General features: G+C 46.8%; 1 protein-coding gene across 12 annotated transcripts in view; it reads right to left on the bottom strand.

The window, feature by feature from the left end:
• The window catches only part of KALRN (kalirin RhoGEF kinase), a 671338-nt gene that overhangs the window by 120786 nt on the left and 525877 nt on the right, over positions 1–24675 (bottom strand). For all 12 annotated transcript variants that reach the window (XM_088837656.1, XM_055396730.2, XM_088837661.1 and 9 more), the window contains exon 34: positions 15443–15689. In XM_088837656.1, the coding sequence (XP_088693782.1) occupies positions 15443–15689 (247 nt within the window). The remainder of the gene's footprint in view (positions 1–15442; positions 15690–24675) is intronic.

Raw genomic sequence — 24675 nt, 5'->3', positions numbered from 1 at the left:
GGAGGGGATGGTAGGGCAATGGTTTTTAAACACAGATGCTTATTAGAATCATCAGGGAAGTTTTTCTATCAATAAATTCTAGGTCTTAGTATTTTTTTTTAAGGTTCCTCCAGGTGATTTCAGGATGGAACCAAGTTTAAGAACCACTGATGCCTGGGTCTTCCTCCCCTATCCCTCTCAAGATTCAGGTTAATTCACTTTGGGTGAGGCTGTATTTGTGTCTTTTCAAAGTTCCCCGGGTGTTTTGTCAGATGCAGCATAGTTTGAGAGCCATTGCTGTACTGTGGTGGCTCTCAAGCTTGAGTGTGCACCAGAATTACTTGGAGAGTAAGTTGCAGCACAGATTACTGGGCCCCACTCCCAGACTTTCTGATTCAGTAGGTCTGGGGTGGGGCCTAAGGATTTCATTTCTGCAAGTTCCAGGATGATATTCATGTTGTTGGTAGAAGGGCCACACATTGAGGACCACTTCAGTTCAGCTCAGTTCAGTCGCTCAGTTGTGTCTGACTCTTTGCCGACCCCATGCACTGCAGCACGCCAGGCTTCCCTGAGCTTGCCAACTCCTGGAGCTTGCTTAAACTCATGTCCATTGAGTTGGTGATGCCATCCAACCATCTCATCCTCTGTTGTCTCCTTCTCCTCCTGCCTTCAATCTTTCCCAGCATCAGGGTCTTTTCCAATGAGTCAGTTCTTTGCATCAGGTGGCCAAAGTATTGGAGTTTCAGCTTCAGCATCAGTCCTTCCAGTGAATATTCAGGACTAATTTCCTTTAGGATTGACTGGTTGGATCTCCTTGCAGTCCAAGGGACTCTTTCAGTTCAGTCGCTCAGTCGTGTCTGACTCTTTGCGACCCCTGTCCATCCAGCCATCTCATTCTCTGTCGTCCCCTTCTCCTCCTGCCCCCAATCCTTCCCAGCATCAGAGTCTTTTCCAGTGAGTCAACTCGTCGCATGAGGTGGCCAAAGTATTGGAGTTTCAGCTTTAGCATCAGTCCTTCCAATGAACACCCAGGATTGATCTCCTTTAGAATGGACTGCTTGGATCTCCTTGCAGTCCAAGGGACTCTCAAGAGTCTTCTCCAGCACCACAGTTCAAAAGCATCAATTCTTCGGCGATCAGTCTTCTTCGCAGTCCATCTCTCACATCCATACATGACCACAGGAAAAACCATAGCCTTGACTAGACGGACCTTTGTTGGCAAAGTAATGTCTCTGCTTTTTAATATACTGTCTAGGTTGGTCATAACTTTCCTTCCAAGGAGTAAGCGTCTTTTAATTTCATGGCTGCAATCAGCATCCGCAGTGATTTTGGAGCCCCAAAAAATAAAGTCCGACACTGTTTCCACTGTTTCCCCATCTATTTGCCATGAAGTGATGGGACCAGATGCCATGATCTTAGTTTTCTGAATGTTGAACTTCAAGCCAACCTTTTCACTCTCCTCTTTCACTTTCATCAAGAGGCTTTTTAGTTCCTCTTCACTTTCTGCCATAAGGGTGGTGTCATCTGCATATCTGAGGTTATTGATAATTCTCCCAGCAATCTTGATTCCAGCTTGTGCTTCTTCCAGCCCAGAAAAACATCTATTTCTGCTTCATTGACTATGCCAAAGCCTTTGACTGTGTGGATCACAATCAACTGTGGAAAATTCCAAAAGAGATGGGAATACCAGACCACCTGACCTGCCTCCTGAGAAACCTGTATGCAGATCAGGAAGCAACTGTTAGAAGTGGACATGGAACAACAGACTGGTTCCAAATAGGAAAAGGAGTACATCAAGGTTGTATGTTGTCACCCTGCTTATTTAACTTCTATGCAGAGTACATCATGAGGAACGCTGGGGTGGGAGAAGCACAAGGGACTCTTTAGGTAGTGAAATCTTCCCCATCTGTTTGCAATCTACACCCTCTTCTTTTTGTAACAACACTTTTATCTTTCTTTGAGAAGCTAGCTCTCCTCCATTCTTAGGTCATGTTTTTGGATGTAGCTGACACCTTCCCTGTGTTACCCATGCTCCACTCTAAGGATAGGCCTATGACCTGGGCTTAGCCAGCCAGCCAAGGGGACTGGTTCAGATTTAGCACATGACCCAGTTTCAGCCAATGACCATAAACTAGAGGCCTTAGCAAGAACTAGTGTGAAAGTAGCAATCCCTTCTGAGAAGATTTCTACGCTGATGGACTGCTAACCTAAAGCAGCTGGAGGCCATCTTGCCATAAAGCCAACACAGAGGAAAGAGATGAAACGAGAGAGGGGTAGGGGTGTGTGAGAGGTCCGATGACATCACCTAAATACACTTCTTCCCCCAAATTTTATTTATCCCTGGACCTTATCTGAGCCCCACTCCAAATAAACATCATTTTGCATAAGACAGTGGAATGTCTATAATCTCAAGGTTTTTGAACTGCACCCCACCCACTCCCAAAGTTCAGGCTAAGAACCACTGAGTTATAGCAGTGTCTCTGGAGTGTTCCTAATTTCCAAACAGATGGTTGAGTTTCATTCCTATTTTTGGCATAATTTGTCTTCAGTGATGTCTCCAAGTCTATCTTGCATGAATTTGGCTCTCGCCTATCTCTGTGTCCATTTTACCTCATCTCCATTTCCCACAATGGTGAACCCCAAAGAATTCCTGCTGGCCTCAGCCTGCAGACATACTGGGCCTAGTGTACCGCAACGCTGGGCTTGGTCCCAGTGACCAGTGCCCTCTCGCCCGAAGTTAGCCACGGGCTACAGGAACACTGGACCATGATTTCAGGCATCTGCCCTTTTCACTGACAGGTGTGTCCAGTTTTATCCTTTAGACTTATTCTCCTTAGATCTATAGGAACAGTTTTTTAAAATCACAACATTTATCCAGGTTTCTTAATGAGAGCTCAGCCTAGAGATGGAAGGAATAGCAACTGTACTATGCCCCTACTCCGGTCTAGAGATTCCTGTGAGAACTTTCTTACAGTGAAAAGCACAGTTCACACCTTCTACAGAACACGCCCAGAGAGGACTGTGGCATGGTTCCTGGTGACTGTGGGCAGGCCTGCCTTCCTCAGTCCCACCCCAGCCAGTCACTTACCTGCCTTTTCCTCCAGCAGTAAATCTCAGCTCCAGCACCCACGCTCAGGTTCTGATCCGGATTCCTATCTAGACTTTTTTAAATCTCTGCAGGTGATTTCAATATGAAGTCAGGGCTAAGGACCACAGACCTTGGGACTCTGGGATTACTTCCTGTGTAGTGGATATAGAGTTTAGGAAGCACCCCAATTCAAATATTTTCACTTTCTCAAACTCTGACAGCTGGCCCTTTGATTCTCCCACCACTGGCTACGCTCTCCAGCTACTAACCACATGCTCCTTAATCCCCATCTTCCTGTGTAGATTTCTGGTCTGTAAACTGCCTAATGGTTGACACCGGAATGGTTCTTAATTTCCCTCAAAGTATCCTGTCCTGGCCTCCATTTGCGACTGCGGCTTAAAACGCCAAGGTTCTTGCCAAGTACTGATCATTTATTCAACAAAGAGTTGGTTTTTTAATATCTACTATCTGTGACTCACTAAGCTAACCTATATATGGGAATTTATATGGGAATCTTGTATGAGAAACATAAATTGAATATGATGTATATTCATCATACATGAATATACAAGCAAAGACAAAGAAGAACAAGGTGAGTTCCAGGAAAGCAGTTGGTTCAATGTTTTTGTAGCACAAAAAGGAAACTGACAGCAAACCAAGCCTGGACATAAAGTACAGGTGTCATCTTTATGTGAAGAATAATAATTGTCAGTGACCATAAACACTTAAGATTGAAAAAAAGGAGGTGCAATGTGTACATTGTTTCTATACTTAATTTGAACTCCAAACATGTCTTTCAAAATTGTATCATGTCTATGTAGATAGCTAGCCTCAGGTTATATGTGTTATTTTAATAGTAATGTCTATGGAAAAAGCATTATTGCTAGCAGTATGCTTAGTAATCTCCTCTAGTTATATCCGTTTAGTGTGGTCTAACTACTGCACCACTGCTGGCCCCGTGGCTGTCTCCATTCACCTAGCGACAGCTTCTAGACTCCAAGGACTAAACCACCATTGAGCTTGTTCTTTCTGTTTTCAACTATGCCCTGTAAATCTGTGCTGTGTCCCTCTCTGCCTACCTAGCTGACAACTGTCTGCCTCCTTCTGGCTCAAAATGTTAAGCCTGGCTCGCCCTGCCAACACTGCTTTTCAGGAAGGAAGGATCACTGATCGTCCTCTGGTTTGAACCAAGACCCAGGTAAGGGTAACCCAGGTGATGGTGAGAAGGCCGTGGGGTTTCACAAAGGACCTAGGGGTCTCACCAGAACCGCCAGTGCTCATGCTCTTCTAGGGGACAGTGAGGTAAAGGTACAGACAGCCAGGATGGGTTCCTGGAGATCCGAGCTCAGGAGGAGACAAGCTATTTATCAAAGTGAGAGATGACTGAAGCTGGAGTTGCTAAAAACAAACCACTCCAGGTTTTATCTACTTCCAAAAAGGTTCACTTCTAAGTAGGTCAAAGTGTTCCCGAAGTAGGGCAGTAAGAAGTGCCCGTCTATCACTCTGACGGAGTTCCAATTTGGGAAGGCTCGCCATTACTAAGTGTCCACTATGAGGGATGGTATTTTCATTCTGACTGTCAATGCCCACTTCCCTCCCACAGGCAGAAATAGCAGCTACAGCAACATGTAGGTTCCTGGGTGCGATGAAGAGGTTTCTGATACATTAAATGCAGTCTGGATTTTGCCTTAATGTAACTCAAGTCAGTTTATGGAGGAGTTCATGAATAGGAAGGATGTGAAAGACACTGCCCATCTTTATATTTCGGAATTTTCAACCATTCCAGATGCATGAGAGGTAAGCTTAGCCCATGTGTCCCAGAGGAGATTTCCCAGGAAGCAGGATGGCAAAGATTTTCTTAGTTAGAACTCCGGGACTCAGAATATTATTCCCTATCCCATCCTCAGGCCCCCCTGATAAAGTAAGCCAGTTTCCTCTATGGTCCTTGGGGGATGGAGGACACCAAGCCGGTTCTTCACAGATGAACTCTCTCAGGAGTCTGTGACACGCGGTCCTTTCTCCTCCTTCCCTCCCTCCGTCCTTCCTTTCCTTCCTCCCTTTCTTCCTTCCTATAAATATTTACCGAGACCTTTTCATATGTCAGCTACTATTCAGGCTACCTGGAATAGAGTAAAGAATAAAATAAACAAAACCTCTTCACTTGTACAGGGAATCTGGGAAGCAGTTGAGGGGGGGGAATAAACAATAAACATTTGTTAACATGCCAGGTAGTGACATAATTGCTATGAGGAAAAGTCAAACAGCAAAGGGGTATCCAGTGTGATGGTAGAGGGTGGGAGTGGGGGAAAGTCTCTCTAATCAGGTGACATTTAAGCAGAGACGTGAAGGAAGTGTGGTGACAAGTCGTCTGGGTGTCTGAAGACCTGGGGTGTTTCAGAAGGTGTGGGTGCTGGGCAGGAGAACACATCACTCAGTTGTGGAAGAGTTCGGTCAAGCAGGCTGATCAGGAGGTGGTAGGACGTGGTAGGAAGAATATGCCCCTCCCTGCAAGGATGTCCGCACACCTAATCCTTAGAAACTGCAAATGCAATACCTTACGAGCAAAAGGGACTCTGAAGACATGATTAGGGACCTTGGGATGGGGAGCATATACTTGATTATTCAGGTTAGCACAGTGTAATCATGTGAGTCCTTAAGAGCAGAGAACCTTTCCCACTGTGTTCAGAGGGAGATGTGACTTTGGAAGAAGGACCAGAGAGATGCAACCTCACTTGCTCTCAAGATGGAGGAAGGGACCACAAGCCAAGGAATGCAGGTGGTCTCCAGAAATCTAGAAGCTGGAAAAGGTGAGGAAACAGCCTCTTGTCTAGGGCCTCCAGAAGGAAGGCTGTCCTGCCAATTCTTGATTTTAGTCCAATGATAATCACATTGGACTTATAACCTAAAGAACCGTAAGAGAATAAATATGGTGTTGTTTGAAGCCACTAAGTCTGTGGTAATTTGTTAGAGCAGTAGAAGGGAACTAAGAGGAGATGAAGTCAGAGAACAGGCTCTGGGGCAGGTTTTGCAGGAGCCTCCCTGCGGCCACACAAGGGGCTCTTGTTATCACTGGAAGTGAGACAGGAGCCATGGACTGTTTTGAGCTGAGCCCAGCCCTCCTCCCTGTAGCCTGGAGCCCAGCAATGGTAATTATCCACATGCCTACAAAGGTAGGAACCCACACTCCCTGTAGAATACAGGCCTTGTGGAGAATAAGGCAAATGGATGCAATATCAGAATCAGTGTTCCTAGCTGGGGCTGGGGGACAATGCTGGGGAAACCAGGCAGCCTAGCCCTCTCCCAAAGGTAAGGACAAGAAAAGAGACAGGCTGGTTCGTGAGTGGATGACCTCTCTGCTCCGGAGGATGGGGAGCTGGTATTAAACATGGCAAGACTTGCAAACTGAAAGATTCCTCAATCATGTTGTAGAGTTTGAGCTCAGACTGCAGGTTCAGTGCTACGGGGGTCCTAGGCAAGGGGTAGTTGCTTTCAAAGTTTGACTGACACAGGGGAAGGCGTTGAGGTGATGGGAAGAGGGTCCTCAACACGCTCTCTGGCCAAACAGCATCAGAGTCCCATTGCTGAAAGCTCCTCAGGCCAAGGGCTGCAAGGCTTGCTCCTCATGACCGACTGTTATGATCCTTTCATCTCTGACCTTCCCTGAGCAGGTCCGGTGGGCTTACCCCCAGCCCTTAGACTTCTGTTGCTCCTTCTCTGCCTCCCAAGCTACAATCTGTGCATGTCATTTCTGCATTCCCTGCCCTTTTGTGGTTTTTAGCTGAGGTAGCTCTAGTAAAAGAAAACTGCATCATCTCCTTGGGAAACATTCTGTTTTTGATTTCTCCTCTCTAGCATTTATCTCCCATTCCTTCTCAGCAAGCACACACAGTGGTAGCCTCTCCTCTCTTGGATTGAATCTGAGGCTCTCATTTTAGCTCTGAGCGCCACCAGTTCTGAGCTGGTTCATGAGGCTCCAAGGAGCGAAGATGCTAATCACGTTTCACCCCCCTCCCCATGGGAATAATAAGAGGCATCATTCTCATATATATTTCACAGATTTACAGTGGGCACCAGGAGGCATGGAAATATGCTGTTGAAACAGGCATTTGGCATAAGCTAAGTGTCAGCAGGCTGGTTACACAAAGGAGAGGGGCAGGATCTCTGCAGAGGATCCCAGAGGCATGAGTTGTTTCCCTGGATAATGCAATGTCTCCTCCTGCGTCACTTCTTCTTAGAGCAGCACCACACTGGGGTCTATTGAAAGGGGGATGTGGCCTGGCCTGACATTTTTCTATCTGAGGCCTCCATTCCAAGCCCTTTGATGTCCTAAATAATATCAGACAACGGTAGCCAGTCCCAGGCAGGACATCTCACCCAGAACAAAGTAGGCTCAGGGCAAGTTCTAACTGTCTTTGGTGATCTCTTATCCTTAAAAGAAAAATAAAATAAAAAGGAGGATAAGGTGTGAACTAGATGGCACCTACACCTCCCTCTTCCTGAAATCGTCCTGGGAGGGCTCCCATTTGGTCAGTAACTACTGAGTCATTTCTGGCCCATCCTAACACAGACAGGTAAGTGGAAGAAATTCAGTTGAAAAAAAAATAAGGCAGTCTTTACCAAATTAGTCTTTGTCCTTCTCTTCTTTGAATTGGGGAAGGACACATTCATGTCCACCCAACAACACACATCTCAGCGCTGCCCTCCATCACGCAGGGTCAGCCCAGCTCCAGGGTATGATTCAAATGTCACCTTCAATGACCAGAGTTAATCAATGAAAGAAAGAACAGGGCATCGAGAGGCGCAAGCCAGGGAATAATTTGAATTTTCAGCTCAAATATATCATATATAAACTCTACCCTCTAAGTGGAGGCAACAGAAAATGAGGAGAGAGGAGTCCACCATTATTTCTCAGGAAATCGGAGTCAGCTGGATCTGCTGTTGGTAGCGTGGAAAGGGCTCAGGGTAGGCCAGGAGTAGAAACTGAGGGCGGGGAGAGGGCGCAGAGCAGGGACAATGCTGGGCCTTTGCAAGGCCTGCGGATGGAACTAGAAACAGAGCCTTGACCCCGTGAACAGCCCTGGGGAAGAGTCAAGCTGGAAACACCCTAGACGCATCCCTATAGAGGCATCAGAACTGGGACAAAGGACAGGGAAATGAACATTAATCGACTGTGTGGTACTCACAGGTCAGAAGTCTCACTCAAGGCAAGTGGGCACTATCGCCCATTTTATAGATTTTAAGTATTTTATCCAAGATTATCAACTTATCAACTGGGCAAGGAGTCAGACCCCCCCCAGATCTTTCACCTCAAGACTCTTTTCCCACACCTCTCATCATGCCATCCATGTCCTTCTACATGTCACTCGAAAACCTCACGCATAGCAGGGTCACTTGTGTTTTATTCTAAGCAATCTATGCACATAACAAAGAGAACAAATTCACAGCTTAAAAGTGTTTCTACTTTGCAAACTGAGGCTCCCAGCAACTGAGAGATGAGTGTGTTTATCTGCTTCCCCTACAATCACAGAAACCAAGATTCAGGGACTTTCTACTCGTTTCATATTCTGTCCTCTTCCAGATCCGTCTGACTCTCTGAGTACCAAGCCCTCCCCAGTTTTCTCAAAGATTTGCAAGTATGCTTCTATGAAAAAGATAGGCTGGTTATAACATATCAGATTGAACCATTTAAAATTTTTGATTTTCAACCAGTTTTGACTACAAATATGGCTATTTCATGTGGTTCAACCTAATAAGTTTGACCTCAAAATGAAGATCCAATATATGCTATGCTTGGATGGATTAAACACAGGACACCTAGACTGTTATCACTTTAGGTTACTTACAGTACTTGCCTGATGTGGAGAGAAAAAAGCAGATGTTTTGAGAACAGGATGGGATTGTAGAGGTAAATCAGGAAGACATGGATGAAAGGTGATACAAATGCTATTTTAGAACATGTGACAATATGAGTAACTGTACAGAATTAAAAAAAAAAAAGACTAGCCCATAGAGAGTCTCAGAGTGGAAGGCAGTCACTATCAAGTCGAGAGAGACTAGCAGTGGACTCTCCAGCCGGTAAGCAGGAGGAGACTCTAAGTGTCTGGATTTAACAGCAGAGGAGATAGTAAAGGTGCATTTTCGCTTCTGAAGCAGAAAGTGCAGGGAATTCCCACCCCACAGCGAATCTGCTAGACCAGTTGGACCAGCTCCAGGGGGTAATCTGGCCCCCAGCAGAGCTGGACCCCATTTAGCCCACTAGCCAGAGTGCTGCTCAGAGCCATTCTGCTGCAGCCAGGCTCTTTCTAGCAGCAAAGCATGCACAGGACAAGTCTGTCTGCCGCTACTGCCTGTAGGGAAGGGAGCCCAGGAGACCAGAGGGAGAGGGAGTGGGAGGCATCGTGTGTACAGGGCTTGTGCTCTCTCAGCCTTCACCCAGCTAGACTGGGTAAATCCAAGGGCACTGAGTCAGCGAGAAGGACAATAAAGTAAAATAGCTCTCTTCAGTCCCTCCAGCCTTGGGAGGCGGTGGAGCATGGTGGTAAAGAGTGAGACCTTGGAAAACAGACCTGTGTTCAAATCTAGACCCACCATTAGCAAGCTTTGTGACTTTGGGCAAGTTACCTGATCTAAGACCCAGTTTTCAGTCTGTCAAATGAGGAAAACAGTGAAGCGTGAACACAGAATCTGGCCCTAAGCGAGGCTCAATAAATGCCAGGTACTTTTACGAGCGGATTACACACTTAATACAGGTCAACAGTATCACGACTTGTTTGGCATCTTCAGGCTGTGGTGGTACATCCCTCCAGAGCCCACTGTTCTCCACTGTTCTATACCTTCACAAAGCCTGGGTAAGCTGTTCCCAAGGCCAGCTAGGTGATAAAAGGAGAACTCATTAGGAGACCCCGAAAGAGAGGACTCCCTGTAAACAAGCCAGTCCACCACAGCACTGCCTCTCTCCTCCAGGGCTCACAGGCCCTAGTTTAGTTGGCTAGGCACACAGGCATTTCCTTAAGAGCTTCTTCAGGTGCTCAGCTGGAACCAGGGCACAAACCATACAGGAAAAGAACAACACAGGTGTCCTACAGAGCTGGGTGGAGAAGAACCTGGATTGTGTTTTTGGACCCTGTGCTTTTTTGGAAAGACTGCTTTTAAGTGTACAGTTCAGCAGCAGTAAGTACATTTCCAATGTTGAATAACCATCACCATCATCTACCTCCAAAATGTTTTTGTCTTGCAGAAGTGAAACCCTGTACCTGTTGAACACTAACTCCATAATTCCTCTCTTTCTCCAGTCCCTGGCAACCGCCAGTCCACTTTCTGTCTGAGTCTGCCTGTGGTAGTTGCCTCACACAGTGGAACTGTACAGTATTTGTCCTCTTTTGTCTGGCTTATTTCACCTAGCACAATGTCTTCAAAGTTCATCCATGCTGTAGCATGTGTCAGATTTCCCTTCTTTTTTTAAGTCTAAATAACATTTCATTGTATGTATAGCCTATATTGTGTTTACCCACACATCTACTGATGGACACTTGGGTTGCTTCTGCCTTTGCTATGAACATAACTACAGACACGTCTTTGAGTCCCGGCTTTCAATTCTCTTTGGGGTATACATCCAGAAGTGGAATTGCTGGATCATATAGTAATTCTATGTTTAATTTTTTGAGGATTCCCATACTGTTTTTCATAGCAATTCACCATTTAACTTTCCCACCAGCAGGCTAAAGGTTTCCAATTTTTCCACAGCCTCACAAACACCTGTTATTTTCTATGGTTTGTGAAAAAAATAATAGCTTCCCTGATGAACCACTATGAATTGGATTCTCATTGCAGTATTGACACGCGGCTCCCTCATGATCAGTGATGTTGCCTATCTTTTCATGCTTATGACCATTTGTATACCTTCTTTTGAGAAATGTTTATACAAGTCTTTTGTTCATTTTAAAATCGAATTGGTTCTTTGTTGTTGAGTTGTTACATAACTGCATATTAACTTCTACCAATGGACTTTTAAGTCCTTCCTAGGCCTGACACTCAGGCAGCACCAAACCCCTAAAGCAGTTACTCTCGACCCATTTAGAATTACCAAGGAACTTAAAAAATACTAATGCCCAGGCCCTTGGTGGCTCTGAATTAACTGGTCTGGGGTGGGGCATGAAGCATCAGCACATTTTAGTCTCCTCCAGGTGGTTCTAAGATGCCCCAGAATTGAAGCCACCATGACAAAGTCTTCGTCCCGTGGGAGGTGCTGCCTCCGTGATTCACTGCTGAGAAGGTCAGAGGGGATGAGGACGAGGAATGACGAGGCCCACAGGGCCCAACTCCAGGGAGAAGCTCTAGGATGTCAGGGGGGTTGTGACAGGAAAGGCAGGCCCCTCTGCTTTGTCACACAGCCCCACCCGCAGTCCCGCCACAAATATATCAAGAGGAAACAAGCAACCACTGACTCCTAAGTAGCCTCAGGAAGGAAAGACTGGAGAAAGGCCCTGGAGCCCCTCGGAAGCCCAGCAGGCAGAGTGTGGTACAGAGGTTCAACGAGGAGGTAGGAGCCCCGGTCTCCTCAAGCTCTGCCACCAACTCCCTCCGTGGCTTTGAGAGGTTACCTTGCTTTCCTGTGCCCAAGAGAGCCCCTACAAGAGAGGAGGCTGGCCAGTGCACTGATTCTCAACCTTTCTGTCCCTTGGATTCACCTGAGGAGGATTTGAACAACACTGACGCTCAGGTCTACTCCGGGAATTCCGACACCTCTTGTTCTAGGTGGGGCCTGGATCTTGTCATTTGATAAAGCGTCCAGGTGATCCCAGGCAGCCAGAGTTGAGAACCCTGCTGTAGTGGTTCTCCAAGTTCCCTCCTCAGTGCTGACATCCAGGGCTCTTTTGTCTCCATTTCTGAGATGGCAGTCGTGCCTGAGTACTCATGCAGCACTCAGCACACACACGATTTCCTACCCCTTAAGATTTGTAGGAGCACTAGCCTGATGCTCTCTCAAAGGTTAAGAGGACTAGCTGCCTTCCGAGCATTGACAAAGAAGTGAATTCTGACCTCTGGTGACACTGGAGGATGCCCTAGCCTATTCCACAACTCCCAGAAGATCATTTCAGCCTCAGTTCCATTGGGCATAACTCAGGAGGTAGAGTGCCCACTGGAGACAAGTCACTTGGAGAGGAGAGAAAGCCAGGTGGCCCACAGGCAGCCTGCTGGATGGGAAAAGGAATAGCTTATCGAATTTCTGCTAAGAGGCTGAGACTCCAGACAGGTCCTAGAGAGAGACAGAGAGGCTTTTCCAAGATGAGGCGTGCGCTTGAGTATACATACTTCCAGCTGAGGTCTCGTTAGGGTCATAAGGATGCTCTGAGAAGAGAGACTTAAACCTGACTGCTGGGAGTCAGGCACCTGGAGGAGGGGGGAGGATCCTAAATCCACAGGGGTGAGAAGCCAGTGAGAGCTCACAGGCTGCCATGTGAAACCCTGCCTAACTGGCTTATGTTGGGAGACAGCAAGCAGGCTGCCAACAGGAAGAGCCAAGGAAATGGTGACAGGCACTACGGGTAGTGATCGTAAGAAGTCATGATGGCAGCAGAGTTAGCTGGAAAGTTCCGTGACAGTCTCCCGGCTTTCTTGTCTCTACTTTGCATCCCTCATCCTCAGCTCCCATTTCAGTTAACTCTCCACTAACTGTATGCCCCCTCTGGACACCTCCATCTCCCCCATTGGGCCAGGGCAGGGAGATTATGCAACCAGCCAGGAGCCAGGGAAGGCAGGCCTAGGGCAAGAAGCCCAGGTCCTCCCTGGAAGTCAAGTCCTTTCTGATGGACCACCCCACATTGGGAGATGAGTGTCCAGCTAAGTTTCCCTGCAAATGAATGGCTGTCCTGGCTTTGTCCCTGGAGATGGGAGTTTTCAGTCATTTTGCTGAATAATTTGTGGAAGTGATATAATAACTATAACTTATCCTGACAACTAACATGTACTGAGTGCCAGGCACTGTTCTAAGTGTTTTGCATATATTACTTCATTTCACCCACACAATTCTAACCACTTTGTGTCCCAGGTTCCCCTGTGGTGAGATTTCAAGTAGAACCTGAGATCCCCTGCTTTTCCCTTCCCCAAAACCACCAGATTCTCTAGTGACCACTTGAGAGGACCGAGGAGCTACACCTGCAATTACAGATGGCACACAGCTTCCTGATTGAGAGCAAAGAGGGAAACGCGGGTGATGGCTGCACTGGGGGAGGGGGACACAGGTGTGTGTGTGTGGGTGTGGGTGGGTGTGTGTGTGTGGAGTGAGGTGAATTACAGGGGTGTGTGTCTGTGTGTGTGTGGAGTGAGGTGAATTACAGAGGTGTGTGTGTGTGGAGTGAGGTGAATTACAGGTGTAGGTGTGTGTGTGTGGAGTGAGGTGAATTACAGGTGTAGGTGTGTGTATGTGGAGTGAGGTGAATTACAGGGGTGTGTGTGTGTGTGTGGAGTGAGGTGAATTACAGGGGTGTGTGTGTATGTGGAGTGAGGTGAATTACAGGGGTGTGTGTGTGTGTGTGGAGTGAGGTGAATTACAGGTGTAGGGGTGTGTGTGTGTGTGTGTGTGTGTGTGTAGTGAGGTGAATTACAGGTGTAGGGGTGTGTGTGTGTGTGTTTGTGTGTGTGTGGAGTGAGGTGAATTACAGGTGTAGGGGTGTGTGAGGAGTGAGGTGAATTACAGGGGGGTGTGTGTGTGTGTGGAGTGAGGTGAATTACAGGTGTAGGTGTGTGTGTGTGTGTGTGTGTGTGGAGTGAGGTGAATTACAGGTGTGTGTGTGTGTGTGTGTGTGTGGAGTGAAGTGAATTACAGGTGTGTGTGTGTGTGTGTGTGTGTGTGTGGAGTGAAGTGAATTACAGGTGTGTGGGTGTGTGTGGAGTGAGGTGAATTACAGGTGTGTGTGTGTGTGTGTGGAGTGAGGTGAATTACAGGTGTAGGGGTGTGTGTGTGTGTGTGTGTGTGGAGTGAGGTGAATTAGCTTTTAGCTGCCATTCTCTGGATGGAAACCACCTCTACCCGCTCCAGGCCCTTGGACGAACCAGGCAGCACCAATAATGCAGCCTGCTAGCGCCACCTTGTGGACAAGAGGAGGAAGTCAGGTTTTAGAGGTGGACCCGATGGAATTCCAGAAATGAAAACATCACAATTTCATTAGTCAGTAGCATCAACAGCTCTCCGTGGTGACCCTTACCCCTGCCTCCCAACAGAATCAGGTCCTTCCCTCTTCCCATTCCATAAATACCTAGCACAGGGTTGCACGGAAACCCTGAGGTAGATGTCTGACCAGTGACAAAAAGAAGCTCAGAATTAAAAGAACTCTGCTGTTTTCTGGGCCTCAGTGTCCTCAATGTAAAACGAGTGACTTCAAGGCCCTGACAGCCTTGACTTCTGGAGTCAGAGGCGCTGGTACTTGAGTGTGCGTCAGTGTCCCCAGGGACTTATTAAAATGCAGACTGTGGCCCCGCCCCAGCATTTCTGGCCCAGAAGGTCTGGAGTGGGGTCTGAGAATTTGCATTCCTAAAAGTTCTCAGGAGATGAAGATGCTGCCAGTAAAGCGACTCCCCTCGTCTGGAGAATCACTGTTTTCAGGGGCTCAGTCTCCCTGGTGTGAGACAGTGAATAAACAAGCAAGTGGAAGAATACAAAGCTTATACAAAACAGAAGCCAAGGCTCCAGTAATTTGTACGTAAGAGGCACATAAATGAGTGTCTCCGAACCTGGCAGGGCTGAGGGGAAGGTCATACTCAGCTGGTTGGTGCTGGGTGTTACCCCCAGGTTTGCTCAGTCTTCTGCGAACCGTGAGCACTGGGGTAGGAGGGGCCAGGGAGCTGGCAGCAGCTGCGGAGGGGGAGGGGTCAGTGGAGAAGGGAATCTAGGTATTGGGCTGTGGGGCGATACTATGGGATTGTTAGAAGAGATCTTGGTGGTTTAGTCGTTAAGTCGTGTCTGACCCTTGCAACTCCATGGACTGTAGCTTGACAGGCTCCTGGGTCCATAGGATTCTCCAGGCAAGAATACTGGTTGTCAGTATCCTCCAGGGGATCTTCCCAACCCAGAGATCGAATGTGGGTCTCCTGCACTGCAGGTGCATTGTGTACCGACTGACCTACCAGGGATCCTAAGGGTCATCTAAGTTAGCCTTCACTTTTAAGATGAAAATGATTCAGAAAGATTAAGTGATTCTTTCCCAAAGTTACATGGTTGTTCCATAGATCTTTCTTTTTAAGCTCCCAATGGACTCCCTTCACAAGTGGGTCCCAGAAAACTCCCACAGGTCAAAACAGGTTCTTAGACAAGTGAGCGCCATGATGCTCTTCTAGCAAGTGGGCCACATCTCCAGTGGCCTCTGGTCCTCATCCTACCTTTCACCAGGGGGAAGAAGCAGTCCATCTCCACGCTGCTTCGGGAGTGGGAGATGCACAGGGTGCTGCTGGGGACCAGGCCCTCCTGGGGGGGGCTCCGCTCCGTGGTTCGGACCAGACACCAGCCCGGTCGCTCGCTCGGCCGCTCTAGCAGCTCCACCGTCTGTCCCACCTGGATGCTCAGCTCGCTGTTGTGGCCTGCGTTGAAGTCCTGGAGCACCACGGTCAACTCACAGCCGCCAGAGAGCTTTTGGGGGTGAGTGGGGGTGCAGTAAAACACGAGGGCATGGGGGAAGGAGACGGGTGGGTGGGCGGGTGGCAAAGGGGACAAAGTAGGCATGAGAGCAGAGGAGAGGGGGAAGGGAAATAGGAAGAGATTCAGGAGAAAAGGTAGAAGATGGGAAAAGGAGTCGGGAAAAGGAAAAGAAATAAGGAAGAAGAAAACAAAAAAATAAGAAATTAAAACAGTGTTATTCAATTACTCAGGCGTTCACTCTAGCTGCAGTGACAGTCTGGAACCTACCCAGAACCGGGATTTGCTTCTATTTCCTTCTTGTAGCATGGGAGTTAGTTCATTATTCCTTAACAAGCTTCCAGCCAACCATGCCCTCCAACCCTGGCCCTAGTCTGTCCCTCTTCTTCTTCCAAGGGCTCCTCTGCCCCATGCCTGGCTGCACTCCTGGCCCTCACACTCTTCTGGCATCATTTTTGACTCACTCACTCTCGCTTGATTCTAACTGATATTGGGAAGAATGGAGATGACCTCCCTTCCTTCTCATTCCTGCCACCTTCCTCATCCCCACCCCATGCTGCAGCCATTAGCATAAAATGTCGGCACTAGAGATATAAACAGGGAAGGCAACGGCAGCCCACTCCGGTCCTCTTGCTGGAGAATCCCATGGACGGCGGAGCCTGGTGGGCTGCAGCCCATGGGGTCACTAAGAGTCACATACAACTGAGCGGCTTCACTTTCAATTTTCACTTTCATGCACTGGAGAAGGAAATGGCAACCCACTCCAGTGTTCTTGCCTGGAGAATCCCAGGGATGGGGGAACCTGGTGGGCTGCCGTCTGTGGGGTTGCACAGAGTCGGACACAACTGAAGCAACTTAGCAGCAGCAGCAGCAGAGATATTAAAGAGAACAGGCCCTCAACTCAATGGCAGACACAGGAGACTGTTCACCTGGAAGGAGAACAGACTCATCTGCTTGCTCAGCCACTGGGGAGCAGGGGGAAGACGGGCAGAGAAGAAGAACGGGCTCATCTCCCTTAAGAGCCAGCTTTAGTGCCCCAGCCTTCTTCCCGCTAGGCCTGCCACCATTCCTGGGGCAGAATCAATAAAACTGGGGAGAGAGACCCTGCGACAGGAACACCCTCTACTAGATGAACACTGAGACTTATCACTCTCACCGAGAGAAACTGTTCGTTATTCATTTGTCTTCTGGAACTCAGCACACAGCCTACCTCTTAGAAGAGCTGCTGCACTTAGGGGTAGGGTAAGAAGGGGGCGAAGGGAAGGAACAGGAGACCCAGGGGCCAGCTCAGCAGCCTGTTCTCTAAGATTCAGGGGGAAGCTCCCTATTATCTCCAGGGACCTCACCTTCAGTCTGCACATCTTTAAGCCTCCAGGGCCTGCACTGTCAGTGCCAGCAGCTACAGCGATGCACTAGTCTAGACCTGTTGGGTAGCTGTGAATTTTACCACATCCAGAGAGGCTTCTGCTGAATGGCATAGGTAAGCACTGTGAGGCGGGAATCAACAGTCCCCCCAGGGTTAAAAGCTCAGCATTCAGGACTGTGAGAATTTTCGATTAAAAGAACTTGAATGTTACAGAGGGTTCGAAAAGGTTAACATGACATATCAGACTCATAGCTGCAATACGCATCATTACCAATCACAAAGCACGGAGTCCACTCTAAACACATTTCCATGGATGGGCATGGTTGTGCCATCAGGGTTAGGTCAAGAAGAGAAAGTGTAGGACAGAAGGTGGGAGGTGGAAAGAGACAAGAAGAAAGAAGCATGGTTTTGGTTCATTTTTTCCATTTGACTCTCCTGGTCCCATTAAGTGCACAGACGCCACTACCCACTCACCTGGTGTTATCTTCTCCGAAGTGCCATTCAGAGAAGGCTGTTGTGGAATGGAAACACCGCAAGTCTGAAGAGTGCTCTTACAGTGTGTAAAGTACCTTCACGTATGTTATCCACTCCACTGTCATTTCTTACATCAAGAAATTTAAGCTCAGAAATGTCCAGATCAGTGGTTGGAACATTGAGAGTGCATAGAGATCACCTAGGGAGGTTATTGAAAATGTAGATGCTCTAGCTGTTCCCTCCCTTGCTCCTGGATTAGGACCCAGAAATGCGTATTTTTAACAAGGAACCTCCAGGCCTCCTCCTGAAACTCAGGATTCTGGAAAGGGGATTCCCTGGTCTACTATTTGAGAAACACTGCTCGGTGGTTTCCCATAGTCACTCAGCTGGGCTTGAACCCAGACCTCGACTACAAATCCCTTGCTCCTTAAACCACATACCACAGGGCAAGTCACACATTTTCAGGTATGTCTGTGGTTGGAGAGGGTGGGGGGCACATAGGGAGAAGACATCAGTGGCCTGAGCTCTTGGGTCTCTCAGGGTGCCTGCCCTACATCAGGTCTCTAAGCTTTTTGGATTGAAATTCTTGACCAGTTTATACTACATATGAATAACTGTATCACTGAAACACAAATTTTACTCTGATATTCTATTTAATTTTTTCCCCTCTCAGTTGCTGGTGGCATCCCACTAGGTCGATTGCACTTTCTACTAATGGACCATTTGTAGGATTCTGGGCTAGGTGACCATGACACTTCCTTAACTCAGTAACTCCGTCACTGAGTTTCTATGCCTCTGAGGCGTTCTCCTCTGTGCCACCCTCAGCAGCTCAGGTTCTTTCCTGGGGCCAGGGTGCACGGGGCCTCAGACCTAATCTGTAACCTTTCAGGGCTGGGTGTGGCCCTCTGCAGACTGTTGAAGGAAGGCAAAGGGGGCGTGAAGCTCTGGCTGCAAACAGCTCAGTAGGGCACCAGACACAAGGCCCATTGCCCCCAAGGGCAAGTTACAGCCAGACCCACCCGCCAGCAGGGAGAGGACCAGGGTTGGCTAAGAGGATGGAGCCACGCTGTGTGCTTCTACAGTTCAAAATCCAGTTCTAGTGGTGCTGTTTGCCTCCTGCAGGCCGACAGTCCAGAAATGAGGATGTGAAGATGAAGGAAAGGCATTTCTGTGACGCTCTGCTGCTGCTGCTGGTAAGTCACCTCAGTTGTGTCCGACTCTGTGTGACCTCATAAGACGGCAGCAGGCTCCCCGGTCCCTGGGATTCTCCAGGCAAGAACACTGGAGTGGGTTGCCATTTCCTTCTCCAGATCCAGCCAAATCCACTTGAGTCAAATACAGGGCTGATAACCTGGTTCCTCTCACCTCAATGGCCTAGTCAAAGAGATTACTACACAGGGTTCCCATCCCCATGGCAATAAGGGAATTCCAAAGAGTGGCAATGGAGGGAATTAGGAGAAATGGATGAGGCAGTGGTTAGGCATGGCTGCCCCCCAAACAATCCCTTGTCCTCTTCCTAGAGCCACGGGGAAATTTTAGGGTGCACAGATTTGGGGTTCACAATTGAGAAACACTGCTTCAGAAAACCCACAGTGGAATTAGTACTGAAAAGTTCTAAGAGCCCCTGTTGATACGGGGAGGGTCAAAGGCACAGGGGCCAAGAGATCGCTGAGGAACCTTTGCATATTTAAGGTGCTTCCTTGCAATTCTTAAAGTCATTCACTCAGGCTTTGTGCCTTACACTTTCTGGACTGAGATGCTTCTCACCACCATCTGAACATTAATTACACAGAGTGTGTGTGCGTGCTCCATCACTTCAATCATGTCTGACTCTTTGCAGTCCTATGAGCCCTCCAGGCTCCTCTGTCCGTGGGATTTCCCAGGCAAGAATACTGGAGTGGGTGGCCATGCCTTCCTCCAGGGGATCTTCCCGACCTAGGGTTCGAACCCTTGACTCCTCCATCTCCTATACTGCAGGCACATTCTTTACCTCTGAGCCACCCGGGAAGCCCCTACACAGAGGGTTCATTAACCAATAAGCCCAAATCCCTCACAAATACTAAATTATCAGTTCCACAGAAAAGTTCATGTGTATATATTTCTTTCTGACCAGTTCTGGTGTCTCCTGACTCACAGAGTCGCATGACCGTTATTTTCTCTTCCTCCTCCTCTCATTTCCCAAGGACCAGTGGCTGTGTCCCCATCCTCATGGTTTCTTACTGCCTTTGCAGCAAGTGGCACATTTGGGAAGTTCCCACCTCTCTGCCTCAGCTAAATCTCCAGTCCTAGGAACTTAAACAGCTTTATCTAACAGCCTGTTACAGAAAATGCTGCAAAGAACAATTCCTGTTTTCACTTAGTTTCTTCTTCACAGGCAATTAAGAACTTTTTAAGGTCTTCCTTTGCAAATCTTTAGATTTTTATTTTATATTTCTCAGCATGTTTGTTTTCTAACTTTCCTTTTAGGCTTGCAGATTATTTTTCCCATCTGGCTTCATTTCCAACACTCCCTTGTCAGAGACGACCCCTTTGTGCTTTCCTAACACAAAGCTGCCACATACAGCCTATCTTTTAGCTGTTCCCCTGCTTGACTGACTAGCCATGGAGACATGCAGGGAGCTGGAAAACCACTGCCCATTTACCCTCTTTGCCTCCACTCTGGACTTGTCTTTTGGCCTCTTGACTCCTCCCCAAGGAGGGCCATTCAGAGACGAGGCAGCTGTCTGGACACACTCTCTCTTCCTCAGTATCTACGTCTCCCAGAACTGACTTATTTTAAAGATGACTTTGCTTTTAATGATCAGTTCCTTGAACAACCTCTCCTTCCTGAGTATGCAAGCCTTCCGCCTAAGCAGCTCTCATTCTTACTTCTCTGATGCATCTATCCCTCCCCTTGCCCCATCCTCCCATTTCATGGCTCTAGACTTGGATTACTTTCGTAATTTCTTCAGCCTCCCGGGCCCTCTTTGCCGCCTTTAACCACCTGCTCTCTCCCACTGCCAGCTGTCTGTCCGTGAACACTGTTACTGGGCCTCACCCTCTTACACCTGCAGCTTCACTCTGGAGTTGCCCCATGATCTGCCATCAGGCAGCTAGCGCACTGACTTTCCCAGCACTTCAGATGTCCTCCTCTCCACTGAGCTGAGCTATGCTTATCCTCAAAGAAAATAAAGCTATGATCAGGTTCTTTCTTTAACTAGTTCCCAAGGGTAAAGCAGGCCTTTTGTTCTAGACCCTTTTTACTGATCAAAATGTAAAAACGACTTTTTTCTCTATTAGCAGAGTCCCTGATTTCTCTAAGATGACTATCACTCCCCCGCCAGTAGCTTGTTTTTTGTTCTTTTCATGATGTACGTTTGAGTCTCTTTTACCAGCCTGTTGCTTATTCCCTCCATGAACAACATTCCTACCTGATGGGTGTCCTTAGACCTGTCTCTCACACCACAGAGGTCACAGGTGATTTGATGGGCACCAGGAAGGGCTGTCATGTCCTGTCCAAAACTTTGAGGCTGCACTGAAGTTTTACTGCATATTTTTAAACTATCTGAAATGGTTGCTTAACTTTCAAATGATCATTTCAATCCTACTTCAGATTTTAAGACCAAACTTATTCCTGCTAGAAAAAAATGTCATGAGTCTTGATCTGATAGCACAGTCTCAGCATGAAGCTGGGTGTGATGGAGTTGTGTCTGACCTTGCACCCCAGTTTCTGTAATCTCCCATCTTTCTGACTTCACAGTGACCCCCTCTACTTAGCACTGCGTCTCCGTCTGGCCTGGGTGTGAGTCTTTGGTGAGGACTGTTAAACCTCTTTGATGCTGATTACCATTTGTGACTCCTCCCATTGCCCCTGAGTCATCAGCGGATTCTTTCGCTTCCTTTCCCAGTCTCTCTCCTTTCTGGGTCCAGGCTTTCTTGGTGGAGCCTGTTCGCCTCTTGCCCAGTCTCTGGGTGGACTTCATCCCCCACCCTCTGTGATGTTTCCTAGAGGGAAGAAGGAGCACCTCACATTCCTCCTGCTCCTCGGTGACACACATGCTGCTATATGCCAGGGAAGACTTCATAACCACCCCTGGCTCTTGCGCATATTCACCAGAAACTACTGCTTTCATGTAGGTCATTTTTGCTTGGTTACTATTTGGAGATTAATGGAACATCCTTGTATAAACAGTGTGAACTAGATTACCTCTGTGAGCTTCCCCATGTTACAGAAAAAGAACACGAATATTCCCTGTGGGGTTTCCGGTAATATTCAGGAATGTAGGATTATACCCCTCCCTTCTGTTGTTATTTCAGAGCCTCAGCTTCTGTGTGCTCTGCTAATCAGATTCTCCCCAGGCAGCACAGACTAGTAGTGGTGAGGCACGGACTCTGGAGCCCTTTATCAGTTGTGTGACCAGGGACAAGTCATTTAACATCTTGGTCTCAGTGTGCTCATCTGTAGAATGGGGATATGTCACAGTACCTACTTTGTAGGTTGTTATAAGATTAACTGAGATAACACTTGTAAGTGTTAAATGAGCTAATACTGTTAAATATTTTTAAAACTCTTAGTGCCTTGAGCAGAATTAGCTCTCTAAGTGTTTAAAAATGAATGCCAGAGGTATTAATTTATTATTATTTAAATTTGAAGGGAAAGTTAGTTTGCTCTAGCAAAATGGAAAAGAGAAATCAATTTGATGGTGCATTTATCTGGGAATAGATTGTGCCAGATATATCAATATATAGGCATGTAAATGATTATATAATGCTTATGCCATGAATTAATGTGTAAATGAATACTTTTTCTTTTCCTTTTTAAACAACTTAATGGGGTCTTGTCCTAAACCCAGCCAACGAGAAGAATTGGCCCTTGCTGTCTAGGGAAGGTGATGTGGACACCTTTAAAGGTTTCCCAAGTCAGCACGCCAGTTCCCTCCAATTAGCCGTGCTTGACCCTCAGAAAGCCTCAGGAACTGGAAGCACCAGGCAACGAGGAGGGCAGGAGTACAGGTGGGGCTGAAGAGGTAAGATGGGCTGGAAGTCTGTAAAGGAGACAGATCCCTAGTTCCCCCTCTACCCAATGCACACTTTCCTGAAAAACTGAAAGTCACTGAATGTCTACACAAAGAGTAAGGAGATGACCACATCCTTGTCCCTCTTGGTTCCCAGAATACTGGCAATCAAATATAAACATCTGAGGCTCTTTCACTGGAGAAACCAAAAAGGTGTATAGAAACCGACAGCTGGGAACTCCTCCTCACAAAGCTGCAGTGCCCTGCCAGACCACCAACAGGGAATCCTTCCAGTCAATAAGCGCCTTCCTTTTACACAGAATATGTGGTCAGCTTTCTTGGTGCCTCAAGATTCAGCTAAGAATTACCAGACTTTTCAGAAAAGTCTCCCTGACAGAGACCAAACTAGGCATTAACAAAGAGGACCAGGAACTCAGAGGGAACAAAATGCAGGCAGGACAAACTTCAACAGCACTATAATGTCCTCAGAGAGATAAGAGGATATTTTATCCATGAGAAAAGAACAGGCTGCTACAGAAAGGAGAAAACTTACAGGATGATAAAGAGCTCTTAGAAACTAAAATTATCGTTCAAAAGAGACATTTCATATATGGGTTGGTCTCCTGCATTGAAGGCGGATTCTTTACCAGCTGAGCCACCAGGGAAGCCCATATGGGTTGGAGATATATTCAAATTTTCCAAAAAGTAGATAAAGAACACCAGTAGAGGAAAATAAGAGAAAAATTAGACAATTAAAGAATCAATCCAACAAGATTTAGATAAAGTAGAAAGGAATAAATTGTAAAGAAAAATTCCCAGGACTGAGGGCATGAATTGCCAAATTGATACAGTGTTCTAAGTGCCTGCTGTAATTAGTTGTGTTTTTGTTTTTTTTTAAAAAGACCTACGCTAAAGCACAGGACTGGAACATATCAGTAAAAGAGCATCCTAAAAGCTTTCAGAGAGGAGAAAAAGTCAGGTAAAACTCCAAAAATCAAGAATCATAATGATAGCAGATTTTAACAACACTGAACATAAAAGAAAATGGAATAATTTCTTTACAATTCTGAGGGAGAATGACTTCCAATCTAGAATTCTTTGCCCAAACCATCATTAAGACGAGGGTGCACTAAAAACATATTCAGACTTTAAAGACTAAAAAGTTTGCCTCAACGAGCATTCAATGAGTATTATGTCTACCATTTGTTTTCCCAATTTTCCTTAATTTCTCTTTACTTTCTTTGTTTCTCTTAATGTGATATACCTTTGATACATACAAAATAAATTCCTTCATTCCCTTTATTAAAAAAATGAACTGTCTGAACCCACAAAATGGTTTTTGATTTTAGCAAAGCATTCATCAGGCTCTTATGTGATAAACTTTTAGTTAAAACAATGAAATGTGGACTGAGATGATGCTGGAACTGTTGGGTGGATTTATGGCCTGTTGGAGGTGAAAGGAATCTGGGGGCTCATCTGATCCAATCCTCTCATTTTATAGACGAGATAAATAACTCCCCAAGAAAGAAAGGAACTTAACTAAGGAAAATAGTGTCTGGAAGACAGTAGATACTAAATAAACATTTGTTGCTTGAAAAGGATACAAGTAAGTAAGCAAATGAATTAAGTCAGATATTATTCAACTTTCTTTTTCTTTTAGATAAATAATTAACCAATTCATGACTGTGCTGGCTTTGGTTGCTGTGCATGGGTTTTCTCTAGCTGTGGTGAGCAGGAGCTAGTCTCTCTAGTTGTGGTGAGCAGGCGTCTCACTGCAGTGTTTTTTTTCTTGCTGCAGAGCACAGGCTCTAGTGTGTGCAGGCTTCAGTAGTTGCAGCACACAGGTCTAGCTGCCCCGTGACATGTGGGATCTTCCTGGACCAGGGATCAAACCTATGTCCCCTGCACTGGCAGGTGGATTCCTAACCACTGGACCACAAGGGAAGTCCTATGCAACCCTTTTAACTCATACAGGGAAATACTGAGGATCTCAACCTAGGTGGTAGTTGAGCCAAGACCAGACTTGGGTTTTCAAATTTAGGCTCAATACACTTTTCACCAAACTTTGCTAATTAATGACGTGATTGCTCTAAGAGAATAACACAAGGCTCTAAGTCCACTTTCCCACCGAATGCCTCAATATATG

The sequence above is a fragment of the Moschus berezovskii genome, chromosome 1, assembly GCF_049115385.1.
Source record: "Moschus berezovskii isolate FMDL1 chromosome 1, NW_MosBer_1.0, whole genome shotgun sequence".
Lineage (NCBI taxonomy): Eukaryota > Metazoa > Chordata > Mammalia > Artiodactyla > Moschidae > Moschus > Moschus berezovskii.
The sequence above is the reverse complement of the archived record's forward strand: the minus strand, read 5'-3'. Positions and strand labels throughout refer to the sequence as shown.